Source organism: Calidris pugnax, unplaced genomic scaffold, assembly GCF_001431845.1.
Source record: "Calidris pugnax isolate Ruff unplaced genomic scaffold, ASM143184v1 scaffold1, whole genome shotgun sequence".
NCBI lineage: Eukaryota > Metazoa > Chordata > Aves > Charadriiformes > Scolopacidae > Calidris > Calidris pugnax.
This window is the reverse complement of record NW_015090800.1, coordinates 4,729,349-4,750,328: the sequence shown is the minus strand read 5'-3', so window position 1 is coordinate 4,750,328 and position 20,980 is coordinate 4,729,349. Positions and strand designations below refer to the sequence as shown.

Sequence of the window (20,980 nt, the reverse complement as noted above, 5' to 3'; positions counted from 1 at the left end):
GTTTTCCTAACGAGCAGTAGAAAAGTCCAATCTCTTACCCAGTGCTCAGATGCTATTAGACTACTGGTTTGTGGGAAATTTCTTGCCTCTTTTGTGATGCTGATCCTATGAAGCGCAGAGCGCCCCAAAAAAGGAATGCAAAAGTCTCAGCTTTCACCACCTTCAGTGTGATCTGAAAGCTATCAGAAAGACAGAGCTGGAGCAGTGGCTGGAGCACTAATTCAATGGCAGTGCATAAATATCGCCCACTGACTTCTAAGCAAGTGCTCTACAAACCTGGTGTGCATCTGCTCTTGCCACCTTTGCTCTGGTATGTGTAAATTCAGTAATGATCAATGAATCTGCTTTTACATAAGCAGGATTTTTTATTTTTAGAAAGAATCTATAAAGACTGTCTCAAACATTTGTCTGCATCTACTGCAGAAAAGGTCACAGAGAAGCTGGTTAACAGTGTTTGTATAGACAACCAGTGACATCAGAACTATTTCAGGGGTTTGTGTTGCAATGTTTAACCTAAGATGTAAGCCAGATGTTGTTTTTTCCTCATACAGGTGCTTACAAAGATTGTCTCTTGCTAATTTTTCCCACCTTTTATTACCTTCTCTCCCCTCCCCCCATTTTTGCTACAGCTGCAGTCTTCTGATTTAGTGCCTTATTTAGTTTAGAAATGCGCTTTAGTAGAGCAAGTCAAGAGTGCTTGTTTTTGCATCTGGATATTACACATGCCTAATATTCAGACTTGGAATGTCTTCCAAGAGGACACCAGTAAATAGAAAATAATGTTAGAGAAAAGTCTGCATGTTAGAGATAGAACATGCTACTTTAGACACCAAACAATTCAGTAAAATTATTTTCCTCTGTGCAAAGTGGCTATAAAAATATGGCTCTAAATGTGTTAATGGTGCAATGCCTCTAGATCACAAAGATTTAGTTTGAATAAAAGGTTGTTGGTATTTTTTTTTTAAATTGCCTCCTAGTGTCCCCCTGAAATTGAAAGAAGCCACTGTTTTTCTTTGTTATACAGCATGGTTTATATTCATCCAGTTAGTAATTTTCTATGGGTTTGTTTTAACAGAGATTCGCAAGTGCAAGGGCTTCCTTTTCTTGTTTTTCAGAGAATGTTGCATATGGAGCATCCTCTTGAGATTCTGTGGATGAAAGGAAACAGAAGGATAGGACTGAGGCAGCATTTTTTTTTTCTTCCTTTGGTTCAAATTTTTTCTATTTTTGCATGATCTCTTTCTAGCACCTTAATGGTGCCAAGTTAAAAAGAGCCCTCTTGTTGGAATACTTTTATTTGTCTACAATTATTCAAAAATAAGATATTATTAACTAGATGACTGAAATTAGAAGAAAACCCGATCTATTTTTACATGCTTAATTCTTAGGATTTGCTAGAACTTTTTGTATAGTCTGTTTCAAAACTTTCCTTTTCGGTTGCTTTTTCTGATGTTTTGCTGATCATACTCCAAGCAGCACAGAGAAAAAAATAATCTGATTTTAAAAATAAAAAATGTGGTTTTTATAACACTAAGATTAATAGCTGAAATCAAAGTCAGTTTTGACACTTGAAACACCTTTTAATATCTTTTCCTTTGAAACTGTCTGCATTTCAAGAAGGGAGTGCATCTTTAATTTATTAGGATATTGCATGCGTTATCTAAAATTAGGTAAATGCAATCTAAAATAAATCCAAAGTTTTGTCTTTCTGAAAAGCAACAAATAGTTTTGGGGTGACTCTTTTGAGTAGGTGCTAATGATACGATTTACAGAGGGCTGGTTTTCACAAAGTATAATGTAGTAGGTATCTCTTAAAATTAGGTACATACTATTCTCTTAAGTTGTATGCCCAATACCTGAATGAACCTTTGATTTGGGCACCTACTGTGATCAGTCCTTACAACTCTACCTACACGTTTGGAGACAGTAGCAGTGGTGCAAGCTATGGTGCTGGATAGCCAAAGGAATTGATGAACTTTGACAATTTTGAATGAGGGGGCTAAAAAGCAGGAGAACTGTGGACTAGGTGGCCTTCAGAGGTCCCTTTTAACCCAAGCTAATGTGGATTAATGGCTTCCTCATGTGAGTATCAGCACTGGGAGGGAGGGTTGGCAGGGAGTACTTATGACTTGTGTAGGAAGGTTAGATATAGACTCTCCTTTCATACACTTGCTAAGATCTTTCCAACAAACTCTGCCTGCTGTCTGGATTTGTGCAGCTGAACACTGATCCCATAAACAGCAAGAGGAAGCAAAAAAAACGTGGCCTGGGAGAATTTGCACTGTGTATTGTTTACCAGGACTGATCTCTATTTAGATCTGGATGCTAAAGGGTTTGGTGTTTTGTGGTTTGTTTTTTTTTTTGGTTTGTTGGTTTGTGTGTGTGTCTGTCTTTACTGACATTCATATTGTCTGTAACTCAGATACAGACCTGGATAGAGATCTACCTGATGTCACTGGGAACAGACTGCTATTTCTGGACTGAGGATACTATGAGTTGGGAAAGAATTGATTGATTTTTCTAGGATGAAGAAGCATTGAAATTACGGGCTTTGAATTATTTAGATATTTGTACATATTTTCCAAATACGGTCACATGTTTTGGGCCAAAAGCAGCTACAGAGTTGCTCTGTACTTTGTGCACAAACCCATGTGCATGCACGTACTCCCCACACATAAGTGGGAGTCATTTCATCTCATTTAATTCACTTAAATTTTACGTGCTATTAAACTTATTTTTCAGATTACTTCTGTGCAATCTGAAGATTGGCACTTCCAGCAGTTGGTCTCACTTGTATTTCAGATACCTGTCTTCAGAATGGAAGAAATAGTCCTCTGTGCTGGCTATGCAGGGAGCTTAGACAAGATCCTTTTTTTTTTTTTAAATGGTTTGGGTAGCGTGAGGCAAATCAAATTTAACAGGTTTGTGTGTTGATTTCTGTCCCCCTCTGCATTCTCAGAAAAAGAATCTGGAGACCATCTAATACAGTAAAGAACCCGTAAAAGCTTAATTTCTGTAAAGAAGTTATATTTAGATTACTCACTAAAGAATAATCATTCACCAATAAGAAAATGATGAGTGGTTGAGAAGTTTGTCAGAATAATCTAATCTATGGAGTTACAGTTAATCTCCAGAGGAATTTTACTGAAATCAAGGAAATTTTACCAAAGATGTGCTTGAACCAGGCATCCTTAGTGGTGGTAACATTAATTGAGATGAATGTGCAAAAATATAGGTTTAAGTGAGAAAGTTCTCTCTTGATGCCTCCAATTGAGGATCTGTGCCTAGAGTCTGTCCAAGCAGCATGTTGTTCTTTCAAGAAACTCACCATGACGTGTACGCATGTTACTGCAAAGGTTTTGTACTGATAGGTACCCTAAAATTCTTCAAAAAGATGTATTAATGCAATGTACTGTGAGACATGCATCAATTACTGCCTCAAAAGAGGAACCTTGGGTTTTAATTTATATGCCATTTGGTGTTACAAATGCCTTTACCCTTTGTGTTCTGTGGGAGATTGCGTTGTCAAAGCAGATCTACGGTTTTACGTAACAGAAAAAAAAAAGTCTTACTCGCCATTCCTTCAAATACAAAATACATGGCCTTTTTTTGTTCTCTCAGGCTTATTTGAAATTAATACAAATACTGTTATTAGTAAAAAGGATCTTTGTCACCAGTCCTCTGTTGGTTTTGGATTTTATAAATTTGTCAGTGAGCTTTGGGTGAATGAAAGCGTTCTCTGGCTTGATCTTTGAGAGTTTAATGTAGGTGCCACCAGAAACAGATCTAAAGAAAACAAAATGGATTGTTTGTGGGTTTCTTCATGTTTTCTTGAGATTGAAAGCCACAAGAAAATGCAAGTGCTTCAAAGGAAATTGGCCTCTTACCACCTCCCCACCCTTCCAACCTAATAAATTTATCTCCTAATAGAATTTTTAGTCCAGCTGAGTTGCATTATGAGCTTCTCTGGCTCTCTTGATATCTACGTCAATTATCAGACTATCCATATTAGATACTTGCCTTGGGGCTTAGTATTTAGTAGACTTCATGTGTTTTTTCCCCTCTTCCTCCTCTCTAAAAAGGACACCTTACCTCCCAGTCTAGTTCTCTTGAATCCATAGTTACAGAAGAGAAAATCAGAAGCTGGATGGATTTTTGTGACTGCTGAGGATTTTCAAACTTGTGGCTTTCTAGATTCTTCTGAGCAAGATTTGCCAAGGTGCCTTTTTGGTGAAGGAGGCAGAACAGACTGTTAGTTTTGTTTCAGAATGGAAAGATAAAACTAGAGAAGTAAAAGAAGGAACACTGTGATGAAATCCTAGATGAAAACTTCTTATCACATGTTAATTTGAAAGGAGGAGGGAGGGGGATTCTATCATTTGTGTTATTGTAGACAAAGCTGTAAAAAACTAAATTTGTCAGTAAAAACATAGTTTGCTTTTACTACAAGTACAGGATCATGTCTTTTATTAAAAAACAAAAACCAACCCACCCCCAAAATACAACAACACAGTCCAAACAACCCTCACCCCCCAAAAAAAAGATCCAAAGCAAAAAAAACCCACCCACTCTAAACACCTGAATTGTGTTCATTAAAAAACATAGCGTTTCCAAACATAAAAATAAGGGAAATGTTAGAAATTTGTCTGTGTCTACATCTTTTGCATGTCTAAGATAGTTCATATGGAGGAAAGATCTTATCAGGAAGCAATGGGTTTCCAACATACTCTGAAACAAGATATTTTTGCACGAAGAGAACTACATATGTGGTAATTTTAAGGGAGGAGTTGTCCCATGATTTATTCCAGTGTTGATAGGGAATTATTAGTGCTTGTATTCTTCTTGTGTCTTATTCATGAGCCAGGAATCCCTTGTGCTGGATGATCTACCAATGTAGAATAAAAATCTGTCCCTTTCTCAGGAAATTCAAAATCTAAATAGTGTTGGCAAAATTGCGATAACTTGTCACGCAGTGTCCATAGTTAATTTTCAAGCATAAATATTTAACTTGGAGGTATTCAATACTTGAAGTGAGAGGAGCTTGTGCACTTGCTGTTTTCGTTAAAATGAACTTGTTTTCACATTGTTAGTAGCTCATTGCATCTTCTTATGTTAATGGCATGCAGCAAAAAAGCCCTCTGTTTGGAGTTGGGAGATAAAGGAAAACAAAGATCTAGTTGTAAATGAAGCATGGTTCCTGAATAAGATTTTTTTGCTGAGATTTTAAAAAATGTTTAGTCTCAACTATGGCGACCGAACTGTCTTAAATAACGTATCTTTTATGTGGGTGTTCTCAAGCCCCAAAGCAATTTACAGGAAAAAATTCTTTAACTCTCTTATCTGGGCTAACAACTACACACTGATTTTTAATCTGACATGGTGTTTTAAAGTGTATACGTATACTATAAAATTTATTATAGAAAAAGTCATAGTTTATGTTGTAATCCAGCTTTTATTATAACCCCTACCTCTACTTACAAATTACCTCCAGAAAAATCTTGGTTTTGGAAAAAACTAGTCACCTTAGCAGTTAACCGTCAGAATTAAGGTCTTTTCAACTTGCTTTTAAAATGGCAAATAAGGAAAGACATCCAAATTGTACTTTAAAGAAAGTGAGTTTTATATTCTCCCCTGCACTTGCTGGGGGAAATTTCCAGGCATGTTAACTGAAAATTTAATAAAGATTTCCATAAAAGACTATTTTCTAATACAAATAAGTGGCTTTATTTCACTTCAAGATCTTAAGCTTTGGGTATAGGTAATTGTTATTGTCCTGAGATACTGAAAGACTTTTAGAAAAATGTGTTTGCAGAGATGAGGCCTTAAAACCAAAGAAATAGAGTTCCAGGTCAATTGGAATGAGGGCCCTCACCTTTCTTCCTGAGGAGTGACAAGTGTGCATGTGGAAGTCTCACAATGTGCTGATCTGAAGGCTTGAGTGAAGCAGGGTTTACTTGAGGGTGGTCTCTTTTGATAGTTTAACTGATGGAAGAAATACATAAGCAACGGCCTTCCTTCAGGTGAAACTTGCTTTAGACTAACAAAAGACATGACTTCCCACTATAAATCTTGCCTCATGTATGTGATTTCAGAGGAATGTTTTTCTGGCCTAGTCTAATTGGCCTAGAGTGTGGGAGGTGCTTCCACTCATCCAGGAAGTCGGTAGGTGAGCTTCCTTTTAGTAGAAAAAAGGATTTTCCTTAGAAAGTTTTTTCCTAAGGTACATCCTGAAATTTTCTTCCTGCAAAAGCCGTTGCTTCTGCTTATTCACTGTGAGTATGGTGATAGATATTCCCTTTCTGTTCTTTGAAATGATACACACACACATAGATCTGTAAACATCTATCAAAAACATGTATAAAATATATGTGTATATATAAAATATATATATACACACACTCTTAAAGACTGTTATCGTACCCCTCTCCCCCTCAAACCCTAGAGGAACAGCAGTCCAAGTTCTGGCATTCCCTTTTCTCTCGCTTTGCCTCATAGTTCATGTTTTCTAGGCCTTTGCTTGGTCTCCTTGTTCTCTTCTGGGCAGCCTGAGCTGAGCTACATCTTTCCTGAAGTGTGGGACCTGGAACTGCCCACTGTATTTCAGCTGAAGCCCTGCCAATGCTGAGCTGAAGAGTAGTATTACTTGTAGTGTTTCACAGATTCAGATTTTTATCCCTGTTTATATACTACATTGCAACGATTGTCTTTTGTGGGACGCAGGCAGTATGTCAATAGCAACTTCTGTTCTGTTGGGGATCCAATATAACCCCCAAGGCTTTTCTGATAATAATTTGGGCAGATGATTCATTTTGCTTAAATACTTTGCATTTGTCCCTGCTGAACTCCATTCTATTTTTAACTTTCTCCAATTCATGAAGTTCATTTTGAATTCAAATCCTGTCCTTTAGTGTATTTGCTTTACCTCCCGGCTTCATAGTTACCTGCTTGTTTAATAACACCATTCCCTGTTTCATCATCCAGATCATTAATGAAAACATTGAACAGAATCAGATCCAGGGAGGCTTTTGGGTACCTCGATGTGACACATCATCCAATTTAGACTGTGTACCAATGGTAACTGTTCTCAGACATCAAGTGATTTTGTACTCATGTTACAGCAATTTTTTTTCTTGTTCATGTGTCCCTAGCATTCTTGTGAAGTTGTCATACAAGACATCATAAAACTATTAATGAAGTCAGGAGACAGGGCACCTACTGCTTCTATGTTGCCTGTGAATTCTGTTACCTAGTTCTGGAAGGAATTAGTTTTCTTTTTTTCTTTTATTCATGACAGATACATGTCTACTGCTGTTTTTCTACTTGTCCTCCAAGTACTTACTGACACTCATTTATTTTACTTATTCCAGGTTTTTTTTTTCTAGAGATTGAAGTTCAACTCTATTTGAATTTCCCCCCTTCTCACTTTTTTTAACTGAGGACTCTATTCACCCTTTCTCAGTCCTCTGAGATCTCTCCTGTCTTCCATGAGTTCAAACCAGCAGCTAATGGCTTTGAGATTATTTCAGAAAGTTCTTTAAATATTCTAGGATCTTCTAGGGTGCTAAGTAGCTGAAACCATGAATGTTATTTAAGTACTTTTTAACTTGTTTCCCTTTTACAGCTGGAAATGATACCTGTTTTCATTTGGGGATTATTTGTACCAGTCACCTGAGCTGGATGGGTTTTTCTTTAGTAAAAATTGATGAGAAAAGGTCATGTAACACTTAAGTCTTCTTACAATCATCTATCAAATGCTGTCCTTTTTTTCCATTGGTTAATGGATCAATGTTTTCCACATTCTTCCTCTTGTTAACAGATGGTCTCATACACTGACTTTTTTTTGGGTGTGTTATTCTTCATGCTTCTTGTTAGGGATCCCTCACTTCCGTCTTTTATAATTTTGTTCCTGTGTGCTTGAATTAATCTAAACAGTAATTCCTCTAAAATAAATATGTGGCTAACTAGATGAAGTCAAGAAACTCAAAAGCTGCAATTCCATTGTGTCATTAACTTGCCTACTTCTCATATGGAATGGTCACTGCTTAGTTTGTGTGTTTGTTTTTTTTTTTTTTCAATCATTCTTTTGAGATAGATGTTATTAGAATGCAAACAGCACTTTAAAAGATATCAGTGGTCATCACTGTATATTTCAACAGTGATTTTGCTGATGACCTTTTTGGTGATTTAGTCGTAAGCTTACAGTGCCAGATATTCTGTGCAGCACGGTTCATTTCCTGTTGTATCACAACCTTATCTGTCACTTTTCTGACTAAACTCTGGTTTTTCAGACCTGTATTTCTGTGGTGTCTGCATTTGAAGTAGTTTTGCAACTTTGCATTTTTGCAGAAATGAAAGTCTCTCCCAAACACCTTGTAATTGAATTTGTTCACTTATATGGACATCTATGTTTAGTTACTATTCAAATGCTTAAATTCATCATCCCTAGCACAGAACTACTTGAGAGAGAAGGGTTTTGTGCACCAGCTGGACGTAGTCAATAGTACAAATTCTTGCTAAAGGGTGATAGGGATTAGCAGGGTGATGATGCTGTGGATCACAGTGCTTAGTGAGTTATTACATTTGGGTGGGGAATGAATCTCCATTTCCCATTTCTGGTCAACTTCCAGCTTAATAACAGTATAAACAAATATGATTAAAGTGATTTAGGTATCGTGAAACTTTGTTTGTAGTGGGGAAATCGAGTGAAGTACTTTAACTGCTAAATTGCAAAATGAAAATAGCAAATCCAGTAACTGCAGCTCTCGGGTTACAGCAAAGTTTTGTGGTGGGGGAGAAATGAGTGCTCTAGATGAAATTTAGCATGGTGCCTCACAAGTTCAACACAAACTGTGTTCTACTTACCTCTCAGGAATTAACACAAAGTGTTTAGGTTATAGGGTAGAATTTAATTCTCACTGAAAGTTTGGCTATGCTGTCTTTGAAAATATTTTCTTGGTTCTTCACTGTACTTTCTGTGAAGCTGTGTGAGTGTCACTCTTTAATTTAAGCTTTTTTCTCTAAACTGCCTGTAGATCAAGTAATTTGTCACTGCTTTAGCTATTTAATACAGATAGAGTCTGAAGTCTCTGAGCTTCATAAAACAGACAGATCCTTATCAGTAATCAATATTTGTATTATTTGTTAATATGAATCTGTCATTACTGACTCATCTTTTGAAATTAATTTGAGACGAAGCACTCAATTATGGGACTGGTGATCGTGGCAGAAACAAAAGCAACAAAACCACCAGAAGTTGCATCCTTAACTTTGCTGGCACATCAAAGTCAAATCCTCATGTGAAACCTAACTAATAAGCAATAATAATGAAGAAGCTTGACACATTCCCAAATTGCAGAAAAGTCTTCATTAAGATGCAGCAGCTGTTTATTTTCAGGACCACATGGTCTAGTCAGCATGATAAGAACACAGTGGCGATGGATCAGCAAGTTTTCTTTTACTGGAAAACACACACATCTTTCTTATCCACTCTAATGGGTCAGTATTAAAGAAGAACTTGAGTTGGAGAATAATTAGAGTAATTTTCCATTTTTTTTATTTTTTTTTTTCCCAGCATGCCTCAGGCTAGGGAGGTCAGATACACGCTAGAGAGAAAAACTGCATCTGGAACTAGTCTGAAAATAAATATGTATCCCATGAGTAGTGCTGTGTACGATTTGCTCAGTCTTAGAGAACTAACTACGTTTCTCTGCCAGTTGATTGCCTGCTTCGTTGAGGAAATCTGCTTAGCCTGTGCGATTCTGAAAGCTCTTTTTCCTCAGTTTCAACATCTGAGGGATGTGAATTAACTATTTCCCATTTCTTGTTTCTTTCAGCTTTCCCTTTCACATATCAGAGTCCTGTTACTCACCAGCTTCCTTTGGCTGGTTCGCAACTAGGAGGTTTTTTAGTGAGCAGAGACAAGCTCTAGATTTTCCTGCTATGTAATAAAACTGTAACAGCCTGGAAATCTTATGGCAATGCCTGACATAAAATAACATCTGACTCGATCGTGTCCTTCCTTCCAATTCAGTGAGATGAATTTAAAAACTTGCATGCTTTCTAGGTAGAGGTATATCGTGTTGTGCTCTCTGTGTCAATGTGATTGTATTTATTCTACGGGCTTTAATTCATTTGTAGTGCAGTCATTGCTGTGATATCTTGGCACTGCACAGCCAGCTATGAAATATGCATATGCATCTTGGGCAATTATTTCTATTCAAGAACAGTTTGCCAGTTACCCAGCTTTGAACGTCTTTCATACAATATTTTAAGGAAAACAGTGTCATGTGGTCTTCTGTTTCCTTTGTCTAGTAGTCAGATCTATTTTGTAACACCATGTTTCTATATTAGTCTAAAGTGGAAAACTATCAATAGTAGACTTTGAGCTTCCTTTGAAACGAAAGGTGAACCCCTTTACTGGGTTTCTACTATCTGCCTCTTGCATATACACTTTTTCTGAAGCATAGTGTCTGCTGATCAGATCTAAGGAGAAACACAACCTCTTGAGTGTGCAGTGTGTTGAACCTGAACCCTGGTTTCACAGCCTGGGAAAGAATAAGATCTGTAGACCATTTGGGCTTCCTTTAACCTGTATCTCAATATATGGGCCACAGGCAAGCCTGCAGTCCACAAAAAAGATAAGTCTAAAGAAGACTTTCTTCCTAATTAAAAGTCTGCTGTTGTGACTTTGTGTAGATTTTATGTTGCACTTTCCTACCATGGTATATATTGTCTTCTGTGAAGGGTCTGTGGCAAAATTCAGTTAATCTGTCACTAGTTCTCACATATCTTGATTCAAGTATACTCCAAAGAGTAAGGGAATCTGTTTTGAAGTTTCAAAATTCAGTCATTTTGAAGTAATTGAAGTTTTTGCATTGCTGAAAAAACCTCATTGAAGAGGCACAGATGACTTAACTGTCTTTACTGAAACAATGCAACAATTGGACTAGATTGAAAAGGTGACTTTCATTTTTTGTACTGCTAAGACCTTCTAAATATCAGTGACATGTCACCTGGCATGTATATTCTATTATTATGATTGGGCAAAAGCATGTGCTCCCACAGCTTTTGCTAAAAGAGGTACAAAACTCGGGACTGCTAAGTCTTAGGATTCTTGTTACTACACACTTTTAAAGTAATGGTTCCTCCATTGATTTTAATAGTTTGTCTATCTTAAAGTCAGCTTATCAGAATCAGTTCCAGTTTCTAAATGTATGTTGGTTGGCCTTAACTATCTGCACAGCATCCTACTGAGCACAAGAGCCACAAACTCTGCCTTTGTGTCCCAGTTTCTGCTTCAGGGTACCTTCGAGTCAGGCTGTTCTTAGCCTTATACATACGTATTGTTTGCAGAAAGAATTAAGCACATTGTTAATATTTCACTTCACCTTGAGATAATCTTGAAAACATAAGGATTTTTATGATAGAGCTTGAGAATCTCATCTGGGTGCTTTGGCATGTACTAAATAGCATGGTGCTACATGTCAATGTGACATTGTGATGAGAACTATCCTCACCTTTTGAGCTTTCAAGCAATCCAACTTGCAAAATGTGTGGGTAAAAAAGGAAAAGGACAGTTTCTTTTCTGTGAATTCCTGGAGGTAGTATTGATTGGAGGCACTTGTAACAGCTCAGTGTCCATTGGGTCTTGTTGGGAAAGTGTTGCAAGATGAATGATTGCATAGCAGTATTACTTAAAATGAAGAGTTTAGATTGGAAGAAGAAGCTGGTAGTAAGTGGATACCCTGCGCGTATCCTTAACCTTAGCTCTTGATTTTACTGATACGTAAGGTTTTTGAAAACATTTATTTGTCTTTTCCTTTCACAGGTTCCAACTATGGGAGTCCCCGTCCAGCTCATGCCAACATGAATGCCAATGCAGCTGCAGGGCTTGCCCCAGAGCATATCCCTACTCCGGGGGCAGCTCTGTCCTGGCAAGCTGCGATTGATGCTGCCAGGCAAGCCAAACTGATGGGTAGTGCTGGCAACGCAACGATATCCACAGCCAGCTCCACGCAGAGGAAACGGCAGCAGTACGGGAAACAGAAAAAACAGGGTACCACCACAGCTACACGTCCTCCCCGGGCACTGCTGTGTTTAACACTGAAAAATCCCATCCGGAGGGCATGCATCAGCATCGTCGAATGGAAATATCCTTTTTTGATGTTCTCGTTTGGAAAAATAGCAGATTGTTTGCGCGCTTCAGGCGCTATTCGTAAGTGTGAAGAAATCAATATATTAAGTTGAAAGGCGTCGCTGGGAACGTAAAGTACACGAATAGTTTTTGATGTCTTCACTGAGATCATTTATGCTGGGAGGAAAAAAGTTTAGGGTTGAAGCCTTAACTGTAGTCTTGTGCAAGAAACCACTAGAAGTTTAAATGATAGAGGCTAGGGGTTGTATTCTGCTCTTTTTAAAACACGTGGCCCAGGCTGAAATCGATGGGAGATAAACAAGATATCTGAGGGCAGAATCGAACTGACTCTATGGGACTGAGAGCAGCTGCTGCCTTTCCATTCTCTTTTTTACAGGCACTTAAAGAGGTGCTACCAGTTAAACAGCTCTAGTAGTTTGATTCATACACTTTTTTTTTTTTTGTTAAAAACATGGCATCACACTTTCTACAGCACGGAGAAAAGAATGGGGAAAAAAAACCCCAAACATATGCAATAAAACCCCCCAAAAGCCCAAGGTCTGTTAATTATATTGGAATTCCACAGAAACTGTTGAGGCTCACTAATGTTTGGTAAGAGATACTGGTCAGCTGGAAGCAGGGAAAAAGGAAGATAGTTAAAGTAATCCTGCAGCATGTACAAATTCAGTACAGGGTCAGATATCTAGTAATCTGAACAAGAGACAGACTGTGTCACAGATTTTAGATGATAACCACTGACACACAACCGCAGAATGTAATGGTCAGTGCTACTTCCCTGGAAAGGCAGTGAGAGTTTGGCCATTGGCTTCATCAAGTGGAGGAAGCAAAGCTTTTTTTAGTCACCCAAGTCTGATCAGCACAAGCTGGAATTTGAGAATTTGGCGTGAAACAAACTGAAGCAAAATACACCTCCCTCGCCTCCCCAAAGAGAAACCAAGACTAACCCCGAACAGTAATTGTCAGTAAATCACAAGCTAATGAGGCTCTTCAGTAAATACAAAAGGAAGCATGTTGTTAGGGATAGATAAGCATGTCAAGGGAAGGCAGTATAGAACTCAGCAGTTCTTAATATGATAAAAAATGAATGATGGCATTTAAGACAATGTGATAATATTGTTCCTTTGGGGGTCTTGTGGGATGCTAGAAAGATGAAAACAGAGTATGAGTATATTAGGTCTCGCTGACGTGGACATATTTTTCAGATTAAGAACTTGTTAAAAATGTTCCTGTCAATTCTTAGATGTCCTTAAACTACCTGCCTGCCTGTTCCTTTTGTCTTCAGATGCTAATTTTTAACCCCCCCCGATTAAGTTTGCTACTTTTCCCTTCTGGCATAGCTCTGATACTCTAAGCATGAGAAGATGGATGATGACTAACAGGATGAAGCTGAATATTGGTTTACTTGCCAGCACCCCAGTAACCACATGTCGTTAGAGAGAGAGCACGGAGTGACATTTGATAAATGAATAGGATCAGCAATGAATGATGGGAATGATGTGTTGTAAAACAGGATATAACACTGCTGAGATCAAGAGAGGACCAAACAATGGGATTAAAGCAATTCAAAGATGTTGATGCTTGCATTTTTTGGTTTTGTTTGGCTGTAGGTGAGTTGATGGAAGTATTTTTTTTTCTATCAGAACTTCTCATTTGTCACCTAATGTTTATAAACGTGAAACACTTCAATGACAAGCAACAATATCAAAGAGTTGTGAGAAGATTTAATTTTATTCTGTATTCTGACTTCTTCCTAATTGCTTTAGAACTACTGAGAGAAGCTTAGCCTAATTTGCTGAATCACTAAAGTCTAAGCATAGTAGATATTAAACAAATATCAAATGGCACTTCAGTGGTGTTTCTTACCCAAACGTTATAGCATTAAGGACCTGAAGGTGTAATTGCATATAAGAAAAAGTGAAAGCAAGTAATTACCTTATTTTGCACAGATGTAACTGTGTATTTAATTTTTCTGCTATGTGTGCAGTGTATTTGTAGATTTTATACTGGTTTATCTTTGCAGTGAAAAAAGAGAATATAAGTTAAGTATGCCTAATCAGTGGTAAATTAATAGACAATAATCTGGTCAAAACCAAAATGTCTAGAAAAAAAAAACGATTAAGAAAAGGAAAGCCTGTGGAAATTCAGGTCTCTATGGACTAAATGTTGTATATACAGCCTGAGGTATCTGAGAGGTCCTGTTGATTTCACAAGTAATCTACTGATCCTGATAAAGTGCTCTTCTTTCTCCATGTTATTGTATGTATCCTATTATTCATAGGTTTAAGAGTTTGGAACCCTTTGACTCTTCCATGAGTGAAACACAGAATGTATCTGAGCACACACAGTGGTCAGGTCCTTGGAATTTGCAGGTATCTCACAGTTCAGGCTGCTGCACATCCTGATCTCCGCTTCTTTTCTACTAAAACCTGCTGAAAACAGTAATCTCCTGACCAAAATCATACATGTTGTGTTGACATTTGGGAACACTGCAAACCCAGTCCCACGGTAGATAAATTCATGCTCAAATGCACTCTGTGCACAGGTTATACTTGGTGTTCTCCCTGTCCTATCCTGCTCTTCATTCCCTGGTGAGTCATCTCAGAGCTAGTCTCCAAGATGCTCTTGCAGCCAAGGAAATGTAGACAAACTGGAAATCTGGTCTCTAGCCTGAGTCTGGAGACACTTCACAACAATTAAGGTAAAGGAGTCCACCAAAGTAGATGAAGTACAGTTCCAACAAATTGGTCAGTAGAAAAATGCCCCTTGGTTCCAATGGACGGTCAGTGGGGCATCAAGGTTGTGCAGGATTTGTTCATTGAACATTCCAAATATTTGTGTGGTGATTTTTTTTTTTGTTTTTTTTTCCTAAAAAAGTTGATGCCAGGCTGAAATTGATGCTAGTTCTTCTGTCATAAGGAACTCTTGGTTTCCTGGTCTCCCTAATATATTGTGTAGGCACATTTGTTTTCCCTATGATGTCAAACAAAATGCAAATAAAGGAAAAAGAAATACTCCCTCAAATAATTTTTAAGCAAAACAAGTATACATAGCAATGTGCAGTATAAGCACATTTTGGACAAAGCCCTTTTTTCTTTTTCCCTTAAACTTTATCATCATTTAAATGTCTCCTAACTGAACATACGCACGTATTTCTTCAGCCCTTGCATTTAACTTTGAGATATGACAGAGGGATTGAGAAAGGGGAAAAAGAAATACAATAGCAACAAAAAAAATCCCCCAAACTTTTGTTAAAATTATTTCAGGGTTGGTAAATGCAGATGAAAAAGACTGAGAGAAAATAATCATAAGAGGAAAGGTGACAGTCCTTCTAGAACCAGCTTCTGCTATTAAAAGTAGGACAGCCACACTTGAAGGAAAATAGGGAAAATGCAATCTAAATAAATAAAAGAAGAAAAAACTTTTAAGAAATCTGTGTTTACTCTGGCACGCGACTGGCCTACACTGCTTTTGACATATTAGGAAGATTCTTGGCTGGGAGCTCCTAAAAGCACTTAAAAAGGCATATGTTTCTTTTCAAAATATAAGGGGCTTGGAATGTTTTCTTTAAACAGAATTCTTATAAATCTTTTTTTTAATAATTTTTTTTTTATTTTGTGTGCACACTTTGGAACAATTTCCTTAACTCCATTCCTCAGACCATTTGAAATAATTATTTTACTGACTATTTTTGCCAATTGTGTGGCCTTAGCTATCTATATCCCCTTTCCAGAAGATGATTCCAATGCCACCAATTCCAATCTGGTAAGTCCTTGATGGTGTTTAATCTTATTGTTCTGAAAGTACTTTTGAAAAATGACTAGAGAGACTATTGAAGCTAGGGAACATATATATATCCATCAAAGATGAGAACATAATAAAATAAAAGTTGGTTTTTTTGAGTGCTGTGTCTCCTCGCAGTTGAGCAGGCTTTAAAAAAGAACGTACCAAAAATGTTGGGTGCTGGATGTGATGCTTTGCTTAACAAATTTCTGCATGCTGCAAAATACTTGGTAAGTTTTAAACTGCAGGTGGAAGAAAGCTTTTGATGGTGGATTATATGGTGGTTTTGTCTTACAAAGTTCTATTGTGAAATTTATACTCTCCCTGTCTCAGGTGATGTACGAGAGCACAACATAATGGCTAATTTCTGGGAAGTACTTTGATGCTTGCATTTCACAAATCCATTTGGTTGAACGATGTTTGTGGGTTTGGGTTTTGTGTATGTTTTGGTGTTGTGTTTTGGTTGTGTTTTTTTTTTCTCCTTCCCACTATTTGGAGAAAAACATAGCTTTTCCGCTGTCACCACTAATGGTACTTTGGGATAGAACTGTCCATATAAAAAGGCGAGAGTGTTTACTTTTGCCTTAGCATGAAGTCATAGCAAAGAATTCTGTTTAGTAAGAGCACAACACAAAACAGCTCTGGAACGCAATTCACTGAATTAGCAGAAAGCATTTTTCTTCCTCAAATATGTGAACAAATCTCCTACTTGTCTTTTTGGATCAGGATGAAAACTTTCTCCCAGAGTTTAAGAGTTGGGATATTATTTCCTGATTAAAATGTACTGAGACACAAGACATTTTAGAGCAACAGAGGAAGAAAACAAAGCCATTCTTCCAAAGTAGGGATAATTGGGATGGCTGACAGACATGGTAATTAAAATGATCCATGCTGACCTTGGAAGTCAGGCATTTGATTAAGTATCTTTTGCGGCTGTATAAAACAAATTGTAAACTTTGGGACTTGGTTGGAACAGTACTTCTGTGCTTAAAAACAAACAAACAAAAATGAACAAAAAAAAATTTAGTGTCGTGCTTTTCTACTGTAACTCCTTAAAGAAATTTTAAATTGGAGCAGGAGGAGATAAGTGCTTGCTAACTTTTAACTATTCTCTGTATTTACAGAATATGTGAGTGGTCTTGTTTCTTTTTTGCTACTATCTCTTTGTTAGCTTGACTTAGTGTTTAACATCGATGAATTGTGTCGTGTATGTTTAAAATGCTTCAGTATGGTACCTTTCAAAAATGAATATCTTTTATTAAAAAAAAAAACAAAACCAAAACAGATTCAATTGATCCTCTGGCTTAAAAAGACAGTATGTTGTTTGTTGGGTGTTCTGACTTGCTAGGTTGAAAGAGGAAAATGAATCGGAGTTGAAGGTTAGAGGACTCTTAAGTTGTCTTGAGTTTAACTGGGTGAGGGTATGGGTATTTGTCTTATTTTAGTGAGGAGACTGCTGGCTAATACTAGATTGGGAGTATATTCATAGTTAAATGAGCTATATTGAAACTGTTCTACTCTTAGAAAGTATATGCACCTTGTGAGCTGAGTTGCTATTCTGCATCTGTTTTCCAAGACATCTTTTGCATCATTTGGTCAATCTATCAAAACATTCATATTGTTTGTGAGTAGGATTTAAAAAAAAAAAAAAACAAACAAAGCCCAAGAAAATCTGACAAGCAAGGATTATCTTCTCAGGAAAGTTTAGAAATGGTATAACCTTGAGGATGAGGAGGCATTGTTAATTTATCTGAACTATTTCCCAGAAGTAAGGGCAGAAGAAAGGAAAATGGGGAGTCTGCTGGAATACACTTGGTTCTTTGGATCATAATGGAAAAGGTAATTGAAAATGGAAAATGGGATACTTGGTATCCCATGACGGGCTTGCAATAGTGGAATTAAGGCTCTATTCCACACTATAGCTAAATCCTGAAGCGCTGACTGCTCAGTAGCCTTTTGTCCTGTGATCTCCTGTTTGTCCCTGTTTATGGTTATTGAGTTTTGTGTGTTTTGGCTTTGGGTTTTTTGTTTTATTTTCTCAGGGTGATATACATATATTTTGGCATGTATATACTGCTGTTGGGAAACAAACTTTCTGAGTACGTCAGATGCTGCATTCTGAAACTTTTCACAGAATTGTGAGGGGTTGTATGTTCTGATCAGTGAGTAAAGCACTGAGCAACAGGGGAGGGGAAGTTAGAGGCAAGTGGGTGAGATAAGGGTGAAAATATGTGTTAGTTGTGTTTTGGAATGGGATGAAAGAATAGATGAAACTTGGAGTTAAAGAAAAGCTATTCCAGATGGCAGGAACTGCAGAAGAGTGGGACCTTACTCTCAAAGAGACAAACTGTACATGGAAGCAACTAGAAAGAAGCTGGGGTTAATAATATGTTCTTATCAAAGCTCATGTACTCACTTGATTTTTTTTTTTAATTAATTTTTTTTTCTACCTGTGAGCATGTATTTTGCAATCAGATTTCTTTTGTAGCCATGGAGTCTAGAGTTCCAAATCTGAAATAAGAAGTGTATGTCTGCAGCGTGTGCTCATAGGTTAATGGCCTGAGCAGATGTGTGCACTGTGCAGAACTGTGAGTCTGACAATGTATACAGAATCTTCCTAGCTGCCCAGAAGAAACTTTCACTTATGTAAGAACTCTTGATTCATTTCCATTTTGCAGTTTAGTTATTTTAGGGGTAAAGCTACCGCAGAAAATCCCACATTCCTGGATTCCTGAGCCACCCCTAACTTCCTGAGACATGAAGAAACTATCTACAGAAAACATCTGATGGATAGTAACTGTTTTACAAGGTCTGAAAGTGACACAACAGTTTTCCAATAAGCTGCCACTTCTCCCTTAGGGTCTGAGTATTCCTTCTCTAAGGTTTCATCATAACTTTTCAAACAATATTTTCTTTGGGTACTGAGGTCAAAATTCAATCAGTTGTTTTTCAAGAAGCTAATGGAGTAGAGAATGGTGAGAGAAGAGAAAGGAATTCGGAATTGTCTGTGTGGTTTCTTTCCTTCTCTCTGTAAAAGCAGAAAAAAGACGGCTAAATAATGTTTTGATAAATAATTGCTCTGTATGAATCTCACAGATGTGGTCAGCCATTGGACAAATAGGGCACTCTTATTGCTGTGTGCAATACAGCAATACACAGAAGTCATGGAGACACGTGGTACAAAACCAGTAACCTGTAGTCATATTTCCATTTAAATAAGCTTTGTCTTTAGGTGCAAGACCTATTTGATCTGATGCTGCAGTAATAAATATGAGCATTGGAGCTAAATACAGAAGAGACCAATAAATAATTCCTTCCCTTTTGTGTTAGGGAGGAATTGTGATTAGCTGTTACATATTACAATTTTAGGCCAAATACCACATGGATATTCGGACCGGTTCCCTGCAAGCTGGCTCCCTAGAACAATAATTCCTCTAAATCCTCAAGCCATTTTTATCAAGTCTAGGGATGGTAACTTGGATTGTGAAGCACTTTCATTTTTCAAACGCACATTTATACTAAACCCCAGATCTTGTATTTTTATGCTCACTGCAGTGTTGTTGTTGCTGGCAAAATGCCAGAACAGTATAATGTAGTAATAACAAATGCTTGAAATTGGCTTCAGCAGTTTTTATATTTTACTTCTGCAGTGTCTTCACTGGAAAACTATTGAACCCTCACAAATGGAGGGGAGTTGTATTGGGTGCAAAATCTTTTTGGTATTAATGAACTCTGCTGACACTTTGCTTAAATTTCCAAGAAAGCTCATGCGTGACTCTCTGCAAAGAGCAGTTATGAGTTCTGTTGGTGCAGTCAGGAAAATTTGAGCTAGTTTGAGGGGAATTAAAGTTAGCCTGCATGAGAGGATGGAACTGATATGGAGGCTTTCTGCTTGTTATCCCTGCAATTATGCATTAGAACAGAGATAACGTACATTTAGGAATAAAACTATAGACTGCCTAAGATAGGAAGCTGAAAGGAAAAGGCTTCTGTCACTTTACTGGCAATTGCAAATGGCACATGCCTGGTCAATGTCACAGCATGGCGATAACATAATGAGGTTAAGACCAAGGTTTACAACACGTTCCGTGGAAGTCGACTCAGTAGGTTGTTTATGCTTTGGATAAATAGCAGGAGAAGATTCCTTGTGTTGTTTTGATAGCTCTGCTTTCTCTCCCTCGTCCTTATTACAGAAGGAAATCCTGTTGTACACTAGTTAAATTTAAAAAAAGATCTCTCGTGTTTATATGTGAGCTTATAATGGGATGTCACCTTCAGACTAATTTGTTAAACCTGAAATAGGACACTGAAAGTAAAGATGGGATTTCTGCTTGCTTGTCAGTGCTTGTGCCAGCTGGTGTTTGTGGGGAACGCCTGCCTGCAGAAAGGGGGCTTGCCTTTCAGGAAGGTAGGGCTGCTTTATTAACTGATGACTATGGTGGTATCCAGTTGAGCAGGTGATTCCTGTACAAAAAAGAGGAAAGTGTTGATAATATTTTTGCCTTTACGGCAGACTGACACGATAGGTGTGGATGTGGTTATATACGTATTACATTTCTAGATACTGGCATAACAGACTTCAGCATTTTTATATCCAAAAATTCTGGAGTCAGCATGTTGAGCAGTCTCTCCGTTTTTCTTGTGCAAACTGAGAAAGTGTTAGAGAGCAAAGTGGAAGTGAGGGGGTCAGGAATGGAAAGGATGGCTTTTCTGGATAGGGAACAATATTGCAGAATAAGCTTTTACTTCTTTTGTTTCATTGCTATCATTCTCCTGTGTGAGAGTTCCCAACTATTGAGTGAATACAGTAATGAGAGATGCTACCATTAAGGATGAGGTGCAGGGCCGGGTAGAGTGGATACCAAGCTAATAAGGTCTGAGAGGTTTATTGGCTTGGGCCTCATGCCAGCACTGCTACAGCTGGGAGAAGTTATAGAATTTTAAAACTGAGGAGTAAGTGACAGAAGCTGGAAGAGAGGAGCTGAGGAGGCTGGAAAGAGACTGAAGTCAGGATGAGGAGAAGAAGAAAGGAGGTTGGACCAAAAA

At 37.7% G+C, this 20,980-nt stretch overlaps 1 protein-coding gene across 13 annotated transcripts in view; it reads left to right on the top strand.

The window, feature by feature from the left end:
• The window catches only part of CACNA1C (calcium channel, voltage-dependent, L type, alpha 1C subunit), a 504,338-nt gene that overhangs the window by 64,852 nt on the left and 418,506 nt on the right, over positions 1-20,980 (top strand). For all 13 annotated transcript variants that reach the window (XM_014937306.1, XM_014937303.1, XM_014937300.1 and 10 more), the window contains exons 2-3: positions 11,828-12,149; positions 15,811-15,916. In XM_014937306.1, the coding sequence (XP_014792792.1) occupies positions 11,828-12,149; positions 15,811-15,916 (428 nt within the window). The remainder of the gene's footprint in view (positions 1-11,827; positions 12,150-15,810; positions 15,917-20,980) is intronic.